The 22,660-nt window shown below is 39.6% G+C and overlaps 2 protein-coding genes and 1 long non-coding RNA gene across 7 annotated transcripts in view; 1 reads left to right on the top strand and 2 right to left on the bottom strand.

Annotated features, from left to right (window-relative positions):
* The window catches only part of GUCA1C (guanylate cyclase activator 1C), a 74,349-nt gene extending 56,556 nt beyond the window's left edge, over positions 1–17,793 (bottom strand). The window contains exon 1 of the mRNA XM_072993934.2: positions 16,676–17,793. Within this exon, the coding sequence (XP_072850035.1) occupies positions 16,676–16,879 (204 nt within the window). The 5' untranslated portion in view covers positions 16,880–17,793. The remainder of the gene's footprint in view (positions 1–16,675) is intronic.
* LOC144588006 (uncharacterized) lies at positions 13,106–22,622 on the top strand. Its single transcript, XR_013543304.1, has 2 exons — positions 13,106–13,190; positions 20,408–22,622. It is a non-coding gene; the product is annotated as an uncharacterized LOC144588006 (long non-coding RNA).
* MORC1 (MORC family CW-type zinc finger 1) overlaps positions 19,349–22,660 on the bottom strand; it is a 54,782-nt gene continuing 51,470 nt past the window's right edge. For 4 of the 5 annotated variants that reach the window (XM_020806357.3, XM_072993931.2, XM_072993933.2 and 1 more), the window contains 2 exons: positions 22,063–22,113; positions 20,276–20,810 (listed from right to left, as the gene is read on the bottom strand). In XM_020806357.3, coding sequence (XP_020662016.3) covers positions 20,385–20,810; positions 22,063–22,113 — 477 coding nt within the window. In that variant the 3' untranslated portion in view covers positions 20,276–20,384. Of the gene's footprint in view, positions 19,960–20,275; positions 20,811–22,062; positions 22,114–22,660 lie in introns of those variants that run through there. The other variant, XM_020806353.3, reaches the window with a different exon arrangement.

The following is a 22,660-nucleotide window of genomic DNA, read 5'->3' as shown; positions in this document are numbered from 1 at the left end:
GGGAGCACCTGCATGTGATATTGCATTCCAGGGCTGCTGCACCCTTCTTCCCCAGAGGCTGGTGGAAACAAGATGACCCCATGAATAGGGGCAGCCAGATGAGGAAAACCCAGATTGGTGAAAGGGACTTTTTCCACTTGCCCTGCCATGCTCGGTGAGCCCTCCCTCCACTGATGCACTTCACCCCTTTGGGGGAGGCAGGACCAAAGAGAGATCCATGTTTGGAGAAAGTTACATCTTTGAACTACATGGTTGCCCACTGACTGAGGGGATTGTGGGAGTTGTAAACCACAGGTTAGGGTCCATGGGTTAGAGCAGGGGTCCTCAAACTATGCCCCATGGGCCACATCTGGCCTGCCGGCTCCTCCTCCACTCATTGGAGCCAGGCGATCGTTTTGATGCCTTTCCCCCCCCCCTCTGTGTCCCCACTGGGCATAGAGTGAGGGGGAAAGCCTGACACAAGGAGCAGTTGTTTTTTTTTTAAAGCCACTGGCCTCTCCTTAAAGAAATCTTTTGACCTATTTACAATGTGGCTTCCACAACCAGCACCCAACTTCTGACAGTAATCCATGTGCTGGAAAAGCCACTGAGGGCTCTGAAGAAAGCTTTCTAAGCTGCTAGTTCTCAAGGAGACAGGCTGTTTTGTTATTTTGAGACATTCTTTTGAGGAATCACTAAACCCTATCAGATTTCTTGCCTCCATCAAAATAAAGGGACATCAAGCACTTCTTTTTTCCCTGCACTTTGCTTAAAATGTCTGTGTTTCTCTGCACTGATACCTTCTCTAGTTATGAAGCACAGTGCGTGTGCACACATAAATGATGCAAGAATACCAGCTGACAGATCAAAAAAAATGCAGAAGACCTATCTGGTGCTTATGATTTGTACAAGTCCGCACAACAAGTAACTGTCCTAGTTTAGCTACAGAGTTGCTGAAATTTGCTCATTCTTGCCAAAGTGAAAACTCTTATCAATTTTAACAGAAACAATCTCATTGTTTAGAAGTCAAGGTATGTTTACAGTATCTTGTCCTCATTAATTAAGACAAGCAAAGATTTATATCTTTAAACCCGGCTGCTCATGAGAATCTTGTGAGTTGTGCAAAAAGTCTGTATGCCAGCACTGGTGACTAGAGAGACTCCTGATGCATTTGGGTGTGCCCCTGCGTCAAATCGTCTCCTGATTCTGGCCATTAGTCCATCTAGTTTAGTACCATGGAGGCAGCCCTCCATGGTTTCTAACAGGGGAATTTCCCAGCCCTACCTGGGGTGCCAGAAATTGAACCTGTGACATTCTGCACGCAAAGCACATGCTCTGCCATGAAGCCCTGGTATTTCTGGCAGCTGTATGAGCCAGCGAGCTATTACTGTGCAACCGGATTTGCTTGGTGCTTTTGCATCCTTCTTGAGAAATGTTCCTTCTACCACAGAAGGCTGTGCAAAAACTGCTGTCTTTGTGCAGCATTGGCTGCCACTGTGCAGATGCCATTTAAGATCGTCTTTCCATGTTGCTGATTTTATGAAAATGAGCCTTCAGTGGAATGCCTGCTCATTTACAAATAAATAACTGGGTATATATGTGCTGTATTTGCAGGTGAAGCCTGTGTTTCTCTTCTGATGACCAATCAAAAAACAAGTCAAGCTAATTTGTATATTGCAGGATGTGTGACATTAAAATATTTTTAGTATTTAAGTTTTTTTAATATTTAAGGAATTCCTTCTTCTAATGGCTGGCTACCTCTTGCTTATAATTTAGGCCTATACAGTGGGGTCTCGACTTACGAACTTAATCCATATTGGAAGGCAGTTCTCAGGTCGAAAAGTTCTTAAGTCAAATCTGCATTTCCCATAGGAATGCATTGAAAACCATTTAATCCGTATCTGCTCTTTTCGTCCATAGAAACTAATGGGAAGCTGCTATTCCACCTTCTGCCACTAGAGGGGGATATTTTTTCTTTTTTCCTTTTAACCTAAGATGACTTAGCTTTAAAAAAAAGGAAAAAAAAGAGTTCGTAACTCGAATCTAAGTTCGTAAGTCGAGTCCATATATGAGAGCGAGTCCATATATGAGCGCGAGTCCATATATGAGAGCGGTTCGTAAGTCGAAACGTTTGCAAGTCGAGCTGTTCGTAAGTCGAGACCCCACTGTACTGAGTAGGTCTGTATCTGTGTGGTTGCTGCCCTGGGCATATAAGCTCCCCCCCCCACCGGATGGGAAAAATTGTCATTCTCTTTAAATGGCTCTTAGAATCATAGAATCATAGAAAAATCATAGTTGAAAGGCTCCTACAAAGCCATCAAGTCCAACCCCCTGCTCAACACAGGAATACAATCAAAGCATATCTGCCAGGTGATTATCTAAGTTCTTCTTGAATGCCTCCAGTGTTGGAGCAAAACGAGTAAAAAGTAAAAATAAAGACCCAGATATAGACAAATATAGACAAATAATTATCTAAAATTGATTTTTTATTAATAAAAAATACATTCCAATTCCCTTAGAAATTTTAAAAATTTCTAATACTTTGTATACAAGTATCCTCTTGTATATTTTTTTCACTTAAAAACTAATTCAAATAATTAATTCACCCCTATCAAGTTAAAAAAAAGGACCCAGGTCCTTTTTTCCCCTTTTACTTGATCCATTCATTCATATTTTTTCAAACTACTGTATAGTCCGCCCCCCCAACAGTCTGAGGGACAATGAACTGGCCCCTTGTTTAAAAAGTTTGAGGACCCCTGAGTTAGAGGGATGCAGTACATGCTTTTCCCCAGGTGCTGGCAATCCAGGCCACGCCACTGCCTAGCTTGTTTCTCTGCTATTTTAAGCAGATTAACTGCAGTTTAGATCTATGTCTGCTGGTAAAAGGCTCTTATCTCTCATCTCTGAGAGCAGCACATTCTATGGAAACACAGGAGAGTGAGACTTTATATAGAGACACTCTGGGAGGCCTACTTCTGTGTCCATATTGCCTGTATTTCTGTACCATTTCAAACCCTGCCCTGTTTATCTGATCATTCAAAAAAAAAGTAAAGATCTTCAGTCCTTGATCTCCGGTCCTTCAATCTTTCCATCTGCTCTCTTTATCTTAACTGTTATTTTTTTCAGTGTTTCAAAAATGTTTTAATTGTATTACTAGATTTACATTGTATGAGATTTTAAAATAGCAAGTTTATTAATTGATGTCAACTTGACACTTCCTGGAATAGTATTATCTGATTAAGAATAATTTATAGAGCCAACAAAAATGTCTTCATCATACTTTAAAACCAGTGATGGCTAATCTTTTTGAGCCCAAGTGCCCAAAAGGCGACACAAAACCAAATTATTCTTTTGAAGTGCCAACACTGCAATTAAATCTGAATACTTATGTTTTAGTTTAGAAAAAGCAACTCATACAGTTGTCTGAATTAATCATTACCTTTTGTCTTCAAAACGTAACAGAACTTTCAATGATACAGATACTTTTTAATCGAAAAATAACCATTAACTCTAGTAAATGGAAACAAATATTAAAGTAATACAAGCCAGGTAATTTATACAAACTTTTGAAATAATTATATGTATGTATTTTGATAAGGGACACTCAACTTGACATGCTTTCGCACAATGTGATTTTTGATGTTGTATGCATGCTGATAATTAGTCAAACCTTGGCCCATATGCTGTTAGTTTGAGAGCAACACATGCAGCACCCAGACACCTAGATAGTGTGGTTGCTGACCTTGAGCCAGACATCCTGGAGAGTGAAGTCAAGTGGGCCTTAGAAAGTGTGGCTAACAACAAGGCCAGTGGAGGTGATGGCATTCCAGTCAAACTATTTAAAATCTTAATAGACGGTGCTGTTAGGGTGCTACACTCAATATGCCAGCAAGTTTGGAAAACTCAGCATTGGCCAGATGACTGGAAAATATCGGTCTACATCCTAATCCTAAAGAAGGGCAGTGCCAAAGAATACTCCAACTACCGTACAGTTGCACTCATTTCACATGCTAACAAGGTTATGCCCGAAATCCTACAAGGTAGGCTTCAGCAGTATGTGGATCGAGAACTCCCAGAACTACAAGCTGGATTTCAAAGAGACAGAGGAACTACAGACCAAATTGCTAACATGCGCTGGATTATGGAGAAAGCCAGAGTTCCAGAAAAATATCTACTTCTACTTTACTGACTACGTAAAACCTTTTACTGTGTGGACCACAGCAAACTATGGCAAGTTCTTAAAGACATGGGAGTGCCTGACTACCTTATCTATTCCTGAGAAATCTATATGTAGGACAGGAAGCAACAGTTCTTTCTTTCTCCAAACCTTTATTGGCATAAATACAGCTGGGATTACTAACAATAAACACAACGGGTTATAATTTGGAAGTTAATTTAAGAATCTCAAGCAGAAAAATAGCGACAGCTTCAGTGATACGGGAGGAAGAATCATTCAGAAAAATCTCAGGGGTGTTCGGCAGGGAAGATAACCAGGGTTCTAGTAGTGCCTTACGAATGGAAAAATGAACTGAGCAGAAAAACAATATATGGTCAAGTGTATCCGGAACCAAATGGCAAAACAGGCATAATCGATCCTCTTTAGGAATATTTGCAAATCGACCGGTATGGTTCGCTGAGGGAAAAATGTTAAATCGGGCTAACATAAATGCTCTTCTTAACCTGGGGTTGATAAGTGAGGAAAAATAATTTGGATGATAACCAAGTGAAGGGAAAAGACCAAAAGAAAGCGGGGAACAGGTAGGATTCAGTTTGGCTGCAAGAACCTCAAACTCATGCTGCCAGAGTTTAGATTTAATAAGAGCATGGGCCTGTTGAATTCCTAAATCATTTAGGGATTCTAGATTCAAATCAAGGGATTGAAGTTTAATCTCAATCAACTTCAGCCACTTGGAAAGGAAATTGTCTCTGAGTAGATCGTATAGTAAGGAATTGGGCTTAGAGTTTAAATGTAAACGAAGCCAATATTTAAATGTGGTGGACCAAGCAAGGGTAGAAGGGAGATGGGTACCCAATTCCAAAACTAAAGTTGAAAGACGAATCATGTTGGGGACTCCTAAGATTTTCCTGAAGAAGGCGGCTGCCAAAGTGTCAACATCGTGATCTATGGCCTCAATCCAAATAGGAGCTCCATATAGTAAGTGGGAAAGCAATTTAGTCCGAAAAATAAGCAACGCTGCAGGTACAAATTGATTGCCAGATGAGTAGTGAAATTTTGAGATGGCATTAAGATGGAGGCTAGAGGAAGATAGAACCAATTTTTTGTGGGGACGCCAACTGAGTTTATGATGCAGAGTGATACCTAGATATTTAAAGGATAAAACCTGCTGAAAGGTTTGTGCTCCGATTGTCCAGGGAGATAGTGATACAGAGTTGGAAAAGTTAATTATTTTAGTCTTGTCAGCATTTATAACCAGGTCGTTAGCTGAACAAAAAGTTTGAAATTTGGATAGGGTACGACGGAGACCAGCTTTTGTTAGAGATAATAGGACTGCGTCGTCCGCGTACAAAAGCACAGAAATTGGGGAACCATTAAGAGAGGGTGCAGCATTAGTAGAAGCAGAAAGAGAGGAAGGCAGGTCCGCTAAAAATAAATTAAAAAGTAGTGGGGCTAAGACACATCCCTGCCGAACACCTTTGTCAACTAATAATTTGTCAGAGAGCTCATAGGAATTTGGCAGCCGAATCTGACATATATTGGAGGAGTGGAGACGCCTAAGCAAAAAAAGCAGTCGGGGTTCAATACCCCAGTTGTTAAGTTTATCCCACAGTAAATTCCTATTAACTGAATCAAAGGCTCCTCGTAGATCGACGAAGGCGGCAAAAAGTCTAGCTTTGTGATAAATTGAGTATTTTTCGGCAAGGTGATACAAAAGCAGAACATGATCCAGAGTCGAGGCTTCAGAGCGGAAGCCTATCTGTTCCTTCCCAGGGAGGTTTTTAGAAGAGGCCCAAGCTGATAGTTTTGATAAGAGAAATTTAGAATAAAGTTTGCCTATATGAGACAATAGGCTGATTGGGCGATAGTTACTAGGAAGAGAAGGGTCGCCCTTTTTGAAGATTGGTATCAGAATAGAAGATAGCCAAGAGTCCGGAAATACACCGGAGTGATTTACTATGGTAAATAATTTGGCAAGCAGATGGGACCACCAAAGAGGATTGTTAGACAGAATCTCTGAGATAACATGATCAGGCCCTGGGGATTTGCCAGGTTTAAGGGTGGAAATTAACTCTAGTACCTCATCGGAGGTAACCGGGGGCCAATCTGGGAAGTTTTGAGAGGGATTGATAGAATAATGGGGAGAGCACGAGGAGGAGAAGATTTTTGAAAAATGGGTAACCCAAGAATCAGAGGGTATTGGAGAGTACGGAGAGAGAGCATAAGATAAGTTTGTACGGGAAACAAGGGACCAAAAAACCTTAAAATTCCGAGAAAGAATGGCTTGCAGCAGATTGGTCCATTTGCGTTGGGCGTGTAGATGTTGTTTCATATCCAGAAGGGTGGTACAAGACCTTCTGGCTTCGAAGTAAATTTTAAGAGCATTAGGGGAAGGGTAGGCTCGAATAGAATGAAAAAGGGATCTAACCTGTTTCTTTGCCAGCCAACAATCGGAGTCGAACCAAGAATTAGCTCGATTGTGGGAAGAAGACCGATAAGGCCTACTAAGAGCTTGAACCAAGGAGGCCAAGAGGCAGTCGTAAGTGTCTATAGCCTGGGGGGTAGAGTTGGTTGAACCTATAGTATTAATAAGGTCAATAGTCTCTGGCAATTGTGACCATGATAAAAAGTCAGTGTCAGATTGAGGGGACCATTTAAGGCGTGGTGTGGGGCTGAGAGGGGGGGGAGTAATAGGAGGGGGATGGACTGGGAGATTTAAGGATAGTCGAAGAGGCAGGTGGTCACTGTCAGTTCGTGATTCAACAAAGAAATCAGATATAAATGGAAGGAGAATAGGGGAGGCAAGGGCATAATCGATTACACTGGGGCCCTTGACAGAAAAATGAGTATAACCCCCAGGAATGTCTCTCCCCACAGTTCCATTTAATATAACAACTTGGAGACTGAGACTAAGGTTGGCTAACAAAGCAGCATAAGCATTGATAGAATGGTCTTTAGAGGATCTTGCAAGGTTGAACCAAGGAGGGGTTGATGTTTCAAGATCCCACTTCAAATGGCTAGCCAGTTTGATGTTATTAGGTCCTATTCTGGTATTTAGATCACCCATGAGAAGAACAGAAGCTGTGGAGTGAGTCCTTAAATGGAGATTTGCAAGATTCTCAATCTCGGTCCAGTAATTATTCGGGGAAGGAGCAGAAGGTGGTATGTATAAATTGAAAAGTAAAATAGTAAATTTGTTACACTGCAATAACAGAATCTGAATATAATTGGAATGGGAAGGGATAGAAGATAGTGTAAACAAGGAAGAGGATTGAAAAAGACAACATAGTCCAGCTGCAGGGCGACCCTTAGGGTTAAGTTTAATAGCGGGTATATGAAACGTAGAGAAACCCGGAATAAACGGAGGTGTTAATGACCAGGTTTCTTGAAGAATAATAATATCATAGCCGGATAGAAAACTGGTTAAATCCTTATCTAAGGCTTTTCTCTGCCACCCAGAAATATTCCAGGAGAGGAATTTAATATGAAAAGGGGAATTAGGGGGCAACTGAGAAGTATCACCCAGTCATGAAGAGGCTGGAAATCTAGGATTAGGGGTGGATGGAATGGGAAAGGGGGGGGAACAAGCAGATTGGAGGCGAGGGGAAGTTATCTGGGGTGGGCTGGGGCTAGATTGTGGTAAGGAAATTAAGGGCATAGTATGACAAATACCTAAAGAGGAAGAACAATTTGAATCCCTACAGGGTTTTGTGCTATTAAATGTAAGTTTGGGATTGACTAAATCAAACTTTAAAGGGGGAGGGTCTTGAGTAAGAGCATCAACCAGGAGAAAAGCGTCGGGTGTTACACTACGTTTGATTAAACAAATTGGGGATAGCGGGATAACGGAAGAGGGCTTGGAAGAGTTGGTAGGTATAAAATTACAATCGGAAATGTCCAGTTGTTTGGGAAGGTCAACATCAGGTTGTGGATCCTGGGAGGTTCCTGAGAATGTCGTGGGTAGATTCATGATGTTATCAGAGGGAAAATTTTGGAGAGGCAATGATTGTATTTTAGGCGAATTAGGAAGTACTCCTGTAGTCTTCTGGAAGGGAGTTGGGATCAGGATGGAGTTCTGCAGGGGGTCCAGGGGCAAATCAAGAGGATTGGTAGAACTCTTGCAACATGAGGTCCGGGCAACTGAAGAAACTTGCAAAGAGGCATGCAAAGGCAATGTAGATATAAGAGGTCTGATTGGAATAACATCTTTAAAAAAACGATGGGGAGTAACTCCCCAAGTGCGTAAAAACTGTGCAGATGCAAACAAAAGTCCCGGGACAAGATGAGAGTCAAACTTCAAAAGTACTCTACTCTCAACATGAGACTTAGATAATAATTCAATGTTGACCAGATCAATCTTCCGAATAGGCATTCTGAGAAGAGCAGCGAGGTGTCTCTTGGCCAATATAATTCTGTTCCAGCATGGGTAGCTTGCAGAATTGCCAGAAAGACGCACTGTGATGACAGCCACGTGTGGATCGTAGACTAATTGAGTGGCTGGCTGCATGGAAGTCCGTTGAGTAGCATTATCTGGCGAAGGATGATGAAAAGCAAATTGATGAGAGTCAAAAGGAATATCTTTCAGGCTTTTAGGAGGATTAACCGATATCTGGGGGTGTGTGTGGCAGAGCTCCCTCACAGCAGCCGTGAGGCAAGTAAGCTGCGTAAAAATGCGAGAAACCGTCTGGTAAGTCAACAGTGAATGATGTTTCAAAAGTTCAAGGGTATCACAGTCCAAGGATTCATCCGCACAGGAATTCTCATTAGGCTTCTGCGTTGGGGGCTTAATTGGAGAAGAGGAATGTTCTGGAATGTTCTGGAAACGCCCCGTCCGAGGAACACTCATTCACAGGCAAGGGTGGTTTATTAGACACTGGGGGCTGAGATGAAAAATAGGACTCCAGCCTCGACTGTTTGAACAAAGGCAGCAATCTTGCAGAATTAGGGCTAGGTGGCGAAAGAAGTCTCTTGGATTTCCCCATGGCAGTAGGCAGTTGGATAAGGGGGCAGGGTGAGAATAACACACACTCTCTTCTCAGAGGAGCAATGGCGTCAGGAGAAGTCCTTTTAGCTGGGAGCTGTATCAACAACGCCGTAGGAGCAGATGCATTGGCAGGCCACCAAACAAAATAACCACAAATGACTCTCCAGCTGATAAATAGAATTTGCAGGGAGAGAAAGTAGCAACTCAAGGAGAGAGGAAAAAGCAAAAGGATTACCGGAGCTCCGATTCCAGCTGCAGTCGGCTCGGACTCTCCTGAGCAGTTCCTTGTCCACGCTGTCTAATTACTTCCCCAGACTGGAGTTTTGTAATCCTCTGTTGTTTGCTGTTGTTCGCTGGTATTAAGGCTCTTCTTGATAAGGACCGAGCTGATGGTATCCACCAGATATCCACAAGGCTACCCGGCCTTATCTGCACTCTTCCTTCACGAGGAAGTACGGTTCTGGCTGCAGGGAGACTATCACTAATTGTGAAAACTATAAGGTTTGTTTATAAAAATAAAGATAAAATAACGCTTGCTCACTGCACCCAGCTGGAAAGTAAGGTAGCAGCTTCAAGTAAATAAAAACAGTAAAACCCTATAGAGTTAAATAAAATAAAGATAAAATCATCGCCGCTTGGCCAAAAGCGTGCTGCCTGGGCGAGCCGGAACCGGAAGCAACAGTTAGAACTGGATATGGAACAAATGATTGGTTCAAAATTGGGAAAGGAGTATCACAAGGCTGCATATTGCCTCCCTGCTTATTTAACTTATATGCAGAATATATCATGCTAAAGGCTGGACTGGATGAATCCCAAACCGGAATTAAGATTGCTGGAAGAAATATCAACAACCTCAGATATGCGGATGATACCACTCTGATGGCAGAAAGTGAGGAGGACTTAAAGAACCTCTTAATGAAGGTGAAAGAGGAGAGCACCAAAATGGTCTGAAGCTCAACATAAAAAACACCAAGATTATGGCCACTGGTCCCATTACTTCCTGGCAAATAGAAGGGGAAGATATGGAGGCAGTGACAGATTTTACTTTCTTGAGCTCCATGATCACTGCAGATGGTGACAGCAGCCACAAAATTAAAAGACGCCTGCTTCTTGGGAGGAAAGCGATGACAAACCTAGACAGCATCTTAAAAAGCAGAGACATCACCTTGCTGACATAGCGGGGGGAGGGGGAAGGTAATGCTCTGCTTGCATGCCAAGGGAGACGTCTCCACGTGTCACAGGTGGCACACGTGCCGTAGGTTCGCCATCACTGCTTTAGACTAAGTCATGCTTAGATCAGAGAATACTGAAAAGGTGTACGAGGTCCTCATAAGTAAATACTGTAGGATCAACAGAGAACTATTGCATTTTCAAGTAAGACCTGTTTGCTTCAGAGTGCTAATCTACAATCAATTTATCTAGGAGGAATAAAGCCCACTAAATTTACCAAGATTTACTTCTAGGTAAATGTGTATGGAAATGTAACTCTCTTCAAAGAAATCACTGTATGAATGAAAAGAAAATTAAAACTTTTGGCAAAGGGTGAAAGGTGTGTATTTGAACAAGATCTCTGTGTATCTTTTTTTCAACATTCTGAGCTACTTTTCCTAAGAAAGCAAGTCTTCCTCTGTGCTTCTACACATGCCATAAGTACTCATGTATTTACTGTTCTGCTCCAGTATGTGTTATATTGCCTTATGTTAGTTTAGGTCATGTTTGATCAGTTGTATTTTCTATCTGGTAGAAATCCTGTCTTTGTGATTACACTAGCCATTTGCCCTACAGTTTGTGTCAGATTTGGCACAGATAAAACAGAATTAAAAACCAACAATTACATAATGTAAAGTTGAGTATGAGGAGACCCAGAGTTTTTCAGTGGGAAATCATCTCTTTCTGTTCTGGCAGCAGGGGTTAATTTATTTAGCTATGATTTAGTTGGCATCAAATTTCTCTGCTTTTGAGCCCTGTGTTAATTGCATGACCTGATGCAAATTAATGTCGTCGGAGCGTCAGGTACCCTCAACCGAATGGCTGTAGTGTTCAGTGTTTCCTTCTTTTAAAAAAATATTTTCCAAAGTTAGCACTAATGCAGATTATTGTTATGTTGAACTGAAAAAACATAAATAGTTAAAAAGAGGGAATGCGAAGAGATGGAAATTGCTCTTCCACAGCTTTCAACCTCTGCCCCTGCTGACTCCTGCAGCGTAACTGTTTGAAAGGGACTACAACGATTTCTTATCTATGAAAACCATGAACACCAACAGGGATACCAACTGAAAAACTTCAGATCAAATTGGTTTCCCCTGCTTTACTAGTTGTACTCTTAAGTTGTTGAATAAAGAATGTACATCAGAATTGGATGGATTTGAGTTTATATATCTAGTTAAAATAAGTTGAGGCCAGAATATTTATTATCTTCTTTTCTTGAACGCAATGGTATTTAAAGATGCATATCTCTTTGTGATGGAGTGTCTGTCCCCCTTTATGTTCCCTGTTGAGTACTGATCTTAAAGGGAACACCTGAATATCTGGATAACATTAATCTTCTCGTGCTTTATATTTATTTACAATATTTTTTAACCCCGCCATTACCAGTCGTCTGTGAGTGCTTTATACCAAAGTTCCCCAACCCCTGGTCTGCGGTCGGTCTGTGGCCTGAGCCGGACCGGGCCGCAGAGACAGATCTCCCGCCCACCCCCTGCCCGCACTTACCCCTGCAATCAGACTTGAGCATGCACGCATGATCATGTGCCCATGAGAGCGTACAGTGGTGCAGTGCGTGTGGTGGGGCATGCACATTCATGTGCATGCACATGAGCACACATGCACCTCACAAGCGCCGTGCTGCCATTTGCACATGCGCACGAGTGCACACCCCGCACAAGCCCTGCACTGCTGTTTGTACATGCATGCATGCTTGTTCATACATGCACATGAGTGTGGGGGGTGCCCCGCTTTCCCCACCCAGTCTGCGGGTGGGGACCCTTGCTTTATACTTTATACTATCTTTTTAAAAGGTGGTCTCTAGACTTTTTGACCTTCCAAAAAATCTTAGCCATGTTTTGTATTGCTTTTTGTTCAGGAAAGGAGTTCAGTGCTGTGGCATGTAGCAGGCAGGCAGCACTTCAGGACAGCTTGACATTTGGGGGGGGGTAGCTCAATTATAAACAAAGCTGGAATGAGGAGAGAAGCAGAGGAAGCACCTGGCTGTGCACACACTGAGAGAGAACTTGCAAGACGCTAATCTGAGATGCATGCTTGCATGTGTTTGTTCCCTACTGAGCTGCTAATAAGGGCAAAAAAAATGCCTTGACAGATGCTGGCTGTTCAGCTGTCCGGCCGTGGTGGATCAAGAGTGGGGGAGAGGAGGAATCAGTGGCTCATTCTCTTTCCCTTCTCACCTTGGAAAAATGGCTTTTTACCTCCATCAAGGTGCAGCCATTCTTGCACTCCCCCCATGTCTCACCCTTCTCTGTTGGAAGTCCTATGTCACAGCTGATGCCCTTTATGCTGAAGCATTTTAACAGTGCACAACAATTTGGATGTGAACCCTAGAATATTACATATGCTTTCAAAACCAAGCAACAGAAGTGGGGGAGCGCAGAACATAGCAGTACAAATGCACATGCACGCACGCACACACAGAGCATTGCCTTACTTGTGGTTAATTTCAGACTTAGCTATCCTTTCACTCCATACACTTGAACACTTTTCTTACTGTTTAGCAGAGACCAAAAAGGTCTTCGTAATTTATCAACCAGATAATCAGAAAAACACAGCAAGGCACTTAAAATGTTACCACAAACTTTAAAGATTATCTAATGTCTGGTTAGTTATGGATCCGTTCCAAGAACAAATCCAGCCATCTCATGCTGAACTACCAGTTGTAAGTTAATAAATGAGTTGCCACTGACCAGGCAATAAGTGCACCTATGCATAAGAACATGTCATTGTTTGCTGAGCCACAGGTGTTATGCACTGTTAGCTGGTGTGAAAACTCCAGGAGTGTGACTTCACTGGCTGTGGGGACAGCATTGCCAGCAATGTTAGGTACTGTAGCTGCTTTTATTTATTTTTATTTTTTATTTTAAAAAACCCTACAATACAACAACAAAATCGAGAAAAATAAAAATGTCATCATTAATACAAAGTAATGCCTCTCAATATACAGCTGTCTTCATTGCTAACATTTAGTGCTCCCCACCACTGGGACCTTTTGAGATATTTATACTATTACTATTATTATTAATATATATTTTCTCTTTCTCATTACAAATTCCCTTGTACTTTCCAAAAATGCCATGTTTCTTGTGCTGGTGCTGCCCTTTCTCTTTCACTAGAATAAATACTATAACATTTCCCCATATATCACTAAATCCCTTTATTCTGAACATTTTTTTTATTTTAATCTTATGCGTCAACTTGTCCCAAATGGCTAAATTCCATACTTCTGTATACCATTCACTTAACTGAAAGTCATATTTATCTTTCCAATGTTTCGCTATAAATAGTTCTGTTGCAACTATTAAATTTCTAATTTATTTGCTTTTCAACCAACTCCATTGATACTTCTAAAAGATAGATAAAATTGCAATTTTAGTACATAATATTTCATTAATTTCTTTAAATACCAACTTCCAAAAATTCATAATTATGTTTCCACCACATATGCAGAATATTTGGAACCTAAATAATTCAGTTTTATTGGTGTGAAATACCATCTCCAAACTATTTTATAACAATTTTCTTTTATCCTCACAGATATGCTTTTAAAAACCCATTTATTCCATATATTCTTCCACATGTTGGTACTTATTTCCTTATGAAAGTTGGCTTCCCACAGTTTTAAGACGATAATAAGAAAAATACAGCAGGGCACTTAAAACTGGTACTGCAATGTTTAAAGATCAGCTTTAACAGTCTGATTAGTTTTGGATCCATTTCAAGAACAAAATCCAGCCATCTCATGCTGAACTATAAATTGCAAGATAATAAATGAGTTTCTATTAAATTCCCTGACCAGCCATCTCTGCATAAGAATGTGTTATTGTTTGCTGAGCCATAGGTGTTATGAACTGTTTGCTGGTGTGAGAACTCTAAAAGTGTGACTTAACTGGTAGTGGTGACAGAATTCCCAGCAATCTTAGGTAGCTGCATTAAACTTCCCTTGTTAATTTCCCATAATGCCCCAGAACTATGCTAGGTCAGGAGTGCTGTGAGAAATTATAATCCAGACACTTTATGCTACTTTATCAGACTTTTTAAAGGGAGACTGTAGCAGGTACCCAAGGATGCCAGATAATAAGAGAAAAATATCTACTAACCAAGACCAACTTTTTATTATTATTATTATTATTATTATTATTATTATTATTATTATTATTATTATTATTATTATTATTATTATTATTATTATTATTATTATTATTATTATTATTATTATTATTATTATTCAGTTTATACCCCGCCTATCTGATCCAGATAGACATTTAAGACATTCTACTGCCTCAGAAAGTTCAGAAGATAATCCCAGCCCACAAGTCATGGTGGGTAGTACTTATGTCCAACCCAGTCATTTTGTCACCTAAAAAGACAACAGTGCTCATCTCACCCTGGGATGTAAACCTTGAAAAGCAGTTAATAATGGACACTGTAGTTCCTTTTCATGACACCAAACAACACAGAGTCAGCCCTGCTGATAACATTGATAGCTTCCTGGCCTTTTGGTTAAGATCAAACATGGAGAACACTGATCCAGGTTTCAAGTCCACTAGGTCTCCCTGCTCAATAGAGACATTTAGCTACCATCCCTAAAATTTTTCCGAACCTTATTTGTGGATTTGAAAAAGAGAGAGAGGGGGAGAAACCGCAGCCATAGAAGTTCCTGTACTGTTTAATATTCTGTTTTCCTCTCCTGCCAAAATGCACTGAGGGATGTCTGGAGTCACTGCTTTCTTATGTCTCTTGTCCCCCCCCCCCAATGTTTTGGGCCTCAATTACTGTCCAAAATTCTATGGAAACATTGCACAAGTAACAATCTTAAGAGGTAGCTGTAGCCGAACCTCTTTAGGAAAGGATCAGGCAACTTTGTGCCCTTCACCTTTTTGGGCTAGGAGTTCCCATCAGCTCTGGCTGTTCAAATATTGGCCAGACACAGAGGGGTTCAAGTCCTACATAGGCCAAGAATCCACTAGGTGGCTTTGGAGCAAATGGCTACGTTTTGGCTTCTACTCCCTCGTTAAAGTGGAATATTTCCCTACCTCACTGAGCTGTTGAGTGCGCAACAGAGAGAAAACTAATAAATTATTCTTATTGTAATTGCTGCAGAACTTAGCAAAAACTTACTAGGAATAATAATAATAATAATAATAATAATAATAATAATAATAATAATAATAATAATAATAATAATAATAATAATAATAATAATAATAATAATAATAATAATAATAATAATAATAATAATAATAATGATGATGATGATGATGATGATGATGATGATGATGATTGATAATTGATAATAAATAAACAACAACAATTAATAATAACAACAACAATAATAACAACAAAACAACAACAATAATAACAATAATATAAAAACTAGTGCGGTAATCAACACTAATAGTCGTGCGGTAATCACAGTAAACAGAAATTCCAGAATTCTATCTCTTCACAACTTGCAGTTTTGTTTTTCACACCAAATCATGTACATTCTCTAGTACATTAGGCAACTTAACATAGTTGAAGCGATCTGCTTAGAAAGCCACAGGAAAGAGCCACAGAAATTCAGGTGTACATTATGATTTTGTATTCTTCAAAAAAGAACGTTATGAATAGCTATTTTGTCCATTCATGCCCAAGTATTAGCATTCAGTGACACAGTTGCCACCTGACATACACATTTTGAATGTGTTCTGAATGGTTTAAATACTGTATAACGTTATCTGTCTACCTTGTTTCCCTGAAAATAAGACCTAACCTGAAAATAAGCCCTAGTATGATTTTTCAGGATGCTCATAATATAAGCCCTACCCCCAAAATAAGACCTAGTTAAATGAAACCCTGCCCTCCCCCATTGTGCAGCAACCAGAAGATGACATGAATGTATTTGAATAAATGTAATTGTTGTACATGAAAAAATAACACATCTCCTGAAAATAAGCCCTAATGTGTTTTTTGGAGCAAAAATTAATATAAGACCCTGTCTTATTTTCGGGGAAACACGGTATCTATCTATCTATCTATCTATCTATCTATCTATCTATCTATCTATCTATCTATCTATCTATCTATCTATCTATCTATCTATCTATCTATCTATCTATCTATCTATCTATCTATTCTATCTATCTATCTATTCTATCTATCTATCTATCTATCTGTCTGTCTGTCTGTCTGTCTGTCTGTCTGTCTGTCTGTCTGTCTGTCTGTCTGTGTCTGTCTGTCTGTCTGTCTGTCTGTCTGTCTGTGTCTGTCTCCAAAGTCATACATTGATAATACACACAGTGCAAAGATAGAAAATAATGAGTCCTTACCTTATTCATGTCAAATGTTTCAAAAACTTTATCAACATATTTATTGGCTTCTGGGGTGAGTCCTTGTAGCCCCAACACTGATTTAAATTCATGTAAACAAAGCTGTCCAGATGGGCATTCCCTCATAAATTTTGTATACCAGTGGTGGATCTCCATTGCATTGATGTCATCTACTGATCCATTGGCACCCATGATAATCAACATTCCAAATATCCTAGCTTTTTTCTTTAGTGCAATTTCATTGAAATGAGTCTTCTGTGGAGTTGTCAGAGCTTTGCATTGCAACTGTCATTCAAATGCTAGCTTGCCATATAAAGAAGGGCTACCATAAACCTCTTTAAAGATCACTGCAAAGATAGGCTATGTATATATAGCTGCCTAGCAAGATTACCTTCCGGGTGGAGTTTAAAAGCAGAAAGGTTTTATCAGTGGGTGGCAGTCTCTCCTCAACCAGGATACTTACTGCAGTGAATTTATGACAATCACAGGGACATTTTTGAGGAGGGTACTTAGCGATTGTACTACTTTAAATAGCTGTAAATGTATGTGAAGTTGGGTTCTTTTGGAGTTGAGGCTCTAAAAGGAGACAGAAAGAGCTTTTTTAGTAGGCGCTAGATATTTATGGGATTCTCCAGAAAATTTCAACTGGCATCTTCCTTGCTCTTCTTTTATTTAGTGCAAGTAGTTTCTTGTTCTCCTTGGCTTTAAAACTCCTGTTTCACTCTACTGCTGTTTTAAATGGCTAGCACACGGATTTTAGCAATAGTGGGAGATGTGTTTATATTGATTTTCTTATACATGCCTGAATCCAATTGTTAATACATCGAATCAATGGGAGTTATGTAAGTTTCAAATCACAAATCTGCAGTTGAGTAAGTAACTGAAATCCAGTAGGAAGTCACAACTAGAATCGTTGGGATTTATGGAAGACCCAACTTATACATCTCTTCTGACTGGACCTACTCTAACTGTAACGTATGACTGGATTGCAACCAATGAGTCTACTACAGCTGTTGCTGGATTTATTTATTTTTTGAAATTGTCCACTATCCTGTTAAGTGTGGGGGTAAAGGAGTAAGTATAAATGTATAAAATAATTTAAATTGCAGAAACATGTGGCTGAACAATGTTTGTGTTTATCTGCAGGGAACAACTAGTTCATAACAACCATCTCTTGTGCAAGGTTACTTTAGCATTTAAAAATGAACATGCTTATTACCACACAAGTTTCATGGACGGGTGGATTCTAGCCTATGAATGTTTAAGTCAGGAGTGGCCTTTCTATTAAGAACTGATAACTCATATGAAAAGTCACCTGGAGCCACTGGTTCATGGGCTGATCTACTTTACTAAAGCATTGTGGTCATCCAGCTCTGGCATGAATTGAATGCCCCTTCCAGGAATTTGTTTCTAAAACTTTTATTTATTTGGATGAATAGAATTACTCTTTTTGAACTTGTTCCTAATGTGTGATGTCTTTATCTTTGGGCTATCAGTTTGATGTCAAGTCAGTCAATGCAAATGTAGGTATCATACTGAAGGATCAAAAGTTGACTAGCTTCCTATAGCTTTCTTCATATTTCAGCAACTTTTCATGTGACAACAGTCCACAATATTCCATTTGCAGATTCCTGGGCAGTATTACAAACATCCTGTGCTTCCAGATAGGGTGTTTTTGTTGCAATAAAAATACTACAGTAATAACATTCCCTGTTTTTTCAATGCTGGCAGTCCCGAGTTCTCCCTTTCCCATCGGGGTTTTCACAAGTGGTGCAAAATAACTCTGCATAATACTAGGCTCCTTTACCTTTGAGAAACAAAGTACACACATGAAAAGCATGGAAGGACTGGGTGATCACTCAAAAGGGTGCAAACAACTCATCCAATGCTTCTCTTCTTCCAAATGTGCAAATTCCTGTTGAAACTGATTTTTAAAAATGGCCTTTAACAGGCATGGAGAAAAAAAATACACACACATAGTTTCATGTTCTTGAACACAGGAAGAAAATAACTAGAAAAATCACACCCTTATCCTGCATATAAATATTCAAATGAACAAATGAAATTAAAAAACAGTCTTTTCTCCCTGCTCTCTTTATAAGATATTTACACAGCTTGAAGCAGGACATGCTTAGAATTTCAGCAGCTTGTACCACTGTGAGCCTCTGCTATAAACAGGACCATTGTAATATGTTTTCCCACTCAGGCTAGCCATGCGTGACAGAAAATATATATACCTCTTCCTTGCATTTAAGAAGGGCTTAGCCTTTAGAAGCAAGGCTGAGGTGAAATTAACTCCTCAAATTACGCTTCAAGCATTCCTGCCTACATTTTCATTTTAGGAATCCGAGGTACAAAAAGAAGGAAAAGTACCTTTATGAAACTCTGTCCTCAAAATCACTTTTAGCTAGACAATGATTTCATTAAACAGCGATTTCAGTGGAACAGATTATCATTGTCTAGCGAGGCACCACTGTAGCACTGTTGAAATACTAGTATAAGAACACAATGATCTGCTACAGCACCCAATATGCATCATTCTAAGCAAGTTCTTAGGTAAGAACTTGACCATCTACATATGCATCAGTGAATAGAGAAAAGCACAAATCTCCATAAATTCAATGTCTCCATTTATGTCAATTAACTTCAATCAAAAACACTTGGCTAGTGAGGCAAACTCTAAATTATCCTCCTTTATTATACAAGGTAATTTGTAGCAACAATAACTTCAATTGAAAACCTTTCCTTTTCTTGGAAAAAGTCCAGCCTTTCTAATAGTGTAAGATAACACATTATGGTTTTTGAGGTTAACACTGCCAAATAAACAGAAAATTAAATATGCAAGTAATTCCACAACAGAAGAGAGAAGAACACAGAGACCATTTGCTGGACCACATTTGTGTATTTCAATAGGACCAGAATGGAACATTCCAGTATAATGAAGAGATGTTGCAAAGGAACAATGGGGGATGGGATTGGTTCTGGTACCACTTGGACACAGCCAGTAAAAGGTATCTGGGACTTTAGGGTTAATCTGTATCCTTTCCTTTGTAAACTCTCTTGCAAACTGTGATACTGCTGCAGGATAATTCTTGGTGAGTTGTTTACTATTTGTTGTATATTTAGATATTATGAAGTGCTTAAGGGTTTTGCAATCTCTTCATCTAGCGAGAAAGGCCACTTATTCCAGAGGTGCTGGCACATTCAGGCATACTTGCCTTGTCCAGGTTCAGACTCTCCTCCAAGAAGCTATCAACATCTTCCAGGTTGCTTATAAGAAAATGCTGAAATGGAAGGCAACATGAACTAAGACTCCGGACATCATTAGGTCAGTCATCAGTCACTTTTCAATGTCAGACTGCGTTGTCAAACTGCAACTATATGTAACAGAACCCCAATAATTTAGTTAAAACACTAAATGCAAAACAAAACATGCCAGAAACTAATGGGAGGAGGGAACATTCTCAGGATGGGGGGAGGAGGAGAATGACATTTTGTTTGGGCATCAGTGAAGCCACTATTAGTACTTTGCTGATTTTATGGGGGAGGGGGGAGTAGGGTTTTGTTTGTTTTCTTTTAATTCATTGATTGATTGATTGATTGATTGATTGATTTGATTTGATTTGATTTGATTTGATTTGATTTGATTTGATTTGATTTGATTTGTATCCTGCCCATCTGGTCAAATAGACCACTCTTTTAATATGTTTTATATGGTTTTAATATTTTTAGCTGTATGCTTTATATTTTGGAAGCTGCCCAGAATAGTGGCATGCTCACTAAATGGGTGGAGTGGGAAGAAAGAAAGAAAGAAAGAAAGAAAGAAAGAAAGAAAGAAAGAAAGAAAGAAAGAAAGAAAGAAAGAAAGAAAGAAAGAAAGAAAGAAAGAAAGAAAGGTAGGTTTCTTAATACTAAATAAACTCCCAGCAACCATCAAACTCCCAGCACTTACAGGATGAATTTTCAAGAGCAGTTGAGCTACTTTCCCACGAAGATGCTCAAGCTTTTCTTGTGTAGCCTTTATTTGTAAGTCACACAGACTTAGCTTTGTTTCAATGGCACTTACGGCCTGAAGACCGTGTTGTTGTATAGACTGAAGTTTTTTGGTAATACGTTCTTCGTACTGCAAAAATAACTGAAACAGACAACAGTGTTCTTGAAATTTTCTGAAGAACTCCCCTATAAAATTCATTTTGTCCCCTCACCAATAAACAAAAATAGTGTCATTTCTTCCTTTAAGTGTTATTTTAGTCATTCTATAGAATTACTCTTCCTATTTCCATATCACTAGGACTTGTGTCTGTCATGAACCTAGAACAGTAATGGCCTGTTTCACAGGAAGATACTGGATGATCCCTACTGTATGCTGGGCAGATCCAGAATTCAGGAAAAGAAAGACCCGCTTGTATTATATTGGTATCACTGGTGAATATTGTATATCTGAATGCACTGATCCTATTAATTTTAATTGGATCATCTTTTTTTCCTGGACTGTGTCCAGTGTTATTCACAAGAATTACTGAGTTTAGTTCTTCTACAAACAGATTACGAAACAGGTATTGTCAAATACAGAGTCAGCTGAGATTGAACCACAGTCTTCAACCAGTTCACCCTTCCGTCCTTCAGCACTGCCCCTGGAAAAGCAAGACTTCAGAAGACTGTCAAAGGAAGTGGTGGAAGTGTTTCATTTCTTAGTGTCTCTACTGCCTCCTACAATAGGAAGTTCTCCTTAAACAGTAAAGGAAGAAGTTACTTTCTTGGGCTACAACTTTCAGCCATCGTGGGCACTGCCTATGTCCCAAAACTACATAAACATGGAGACTAGTCACAGCTGCAGTACCTGCTGGTATCTAAAGGGCACTTTGTGCAAGAGGTACTTTGTGTGCATTCTGTAAAGAAAGGACATGACTGGAAGATAATGGCCAGAATCCTGTTGGTATCACACAGTGGTTTTCAGAGACTAGGGAAGTTGCTGTCTGTCTCTTCTGCACTTGGGTATGCCCTGGGTGCACAAGTGATTCCACAATCAGCTATATGCTCAGCCACATGACACATGGCCAGCAAAATGCAAAAACTACTTATTTTTGCATTTTGTCCTCGCACAAGTAGTGTTCTGTACCAGGATTTTTGGCCAGTGTTCGATAAGAACGTTACAAAGAGCAGGGGGTGACACTTGAATTCCAATAAGAGTTTTCACCACTGTATTTGAATATGTAACAGAAGCTTTTCATATTATTCACTGAACACCAGACGGTCAGCTTCCCACTGATTGCATTTTGGTTTCCAAATCTCACATTTTTATTTCACTTTTTATCATGCTTATTTGCCAGTTTAATGGGAAATCATTACAGATTATACATTAATTAACCATACTAAATATATTTTACCTGATTAACATATAAGGTGTTTGTCTTATTCTCTTCCAAATCTCCTTTCACCTATTTCCCACAAAAAACAAACAAACAAACAAATAAAAGCAGAGTCTTAGCAAATGGCATGAGATTCTATGGATATCCAAATCCAGACCCTGTCAGGGAAGCACAGTGGGGAATCAATCTCCAAACCTCTGGCTCCATAGCCAGATACCTAAACCACTATGGTTCATTCATCTCAAGTATTACAAAGTTTGACTGTTCCATTTCTTGTTTCACAATTTTGAACTTACTTTATTTCATATTTCTCACATTCCATATTCCAATTATATATGTCACACACCACTGGACTTTCCTTTTGCCTCTAATGCACATAAAACTAGACATCCTTTTGGCTTTAAACTAGTTGCTTCATTAGTGAGAGCACTTTGCTCTTCCTTCCTAACTGGTGGAGTCCTTCTCACGTGAGATTCTCATCTTCCAGGAATATCTTGCCTTCTGCTTGGATAATTATGGGATTTAGCCCATAAAAACAATACAACAATTCTGGCCTTCTTCACAATATCAAAAGAAAAGGAACAGAATGAAAAATCCAGGTAATAGCCAATATATT

The sequence above is a fragment of the Pogona vitticeps genome, chromosome 3 (assembly GCF_051106095.1).
Source record: "Pogona vitticeps strain Pit_001003342236 chromosome 3, PviZW2.1, whole genome shotgun sequence".
Classification (NCBI taxonomy): domain Eukaryota; kingdom Metazoa; phylum Chordata; class Lepidosauria; order Squamata; family Agamidae; genus Pogona; species Pogona vitticeps.
The sequence above is the reverse complement of the archived record's forward strand: the minus strand, read 5'-3'. Positions and strand labels throughout refer to the sequence as shown.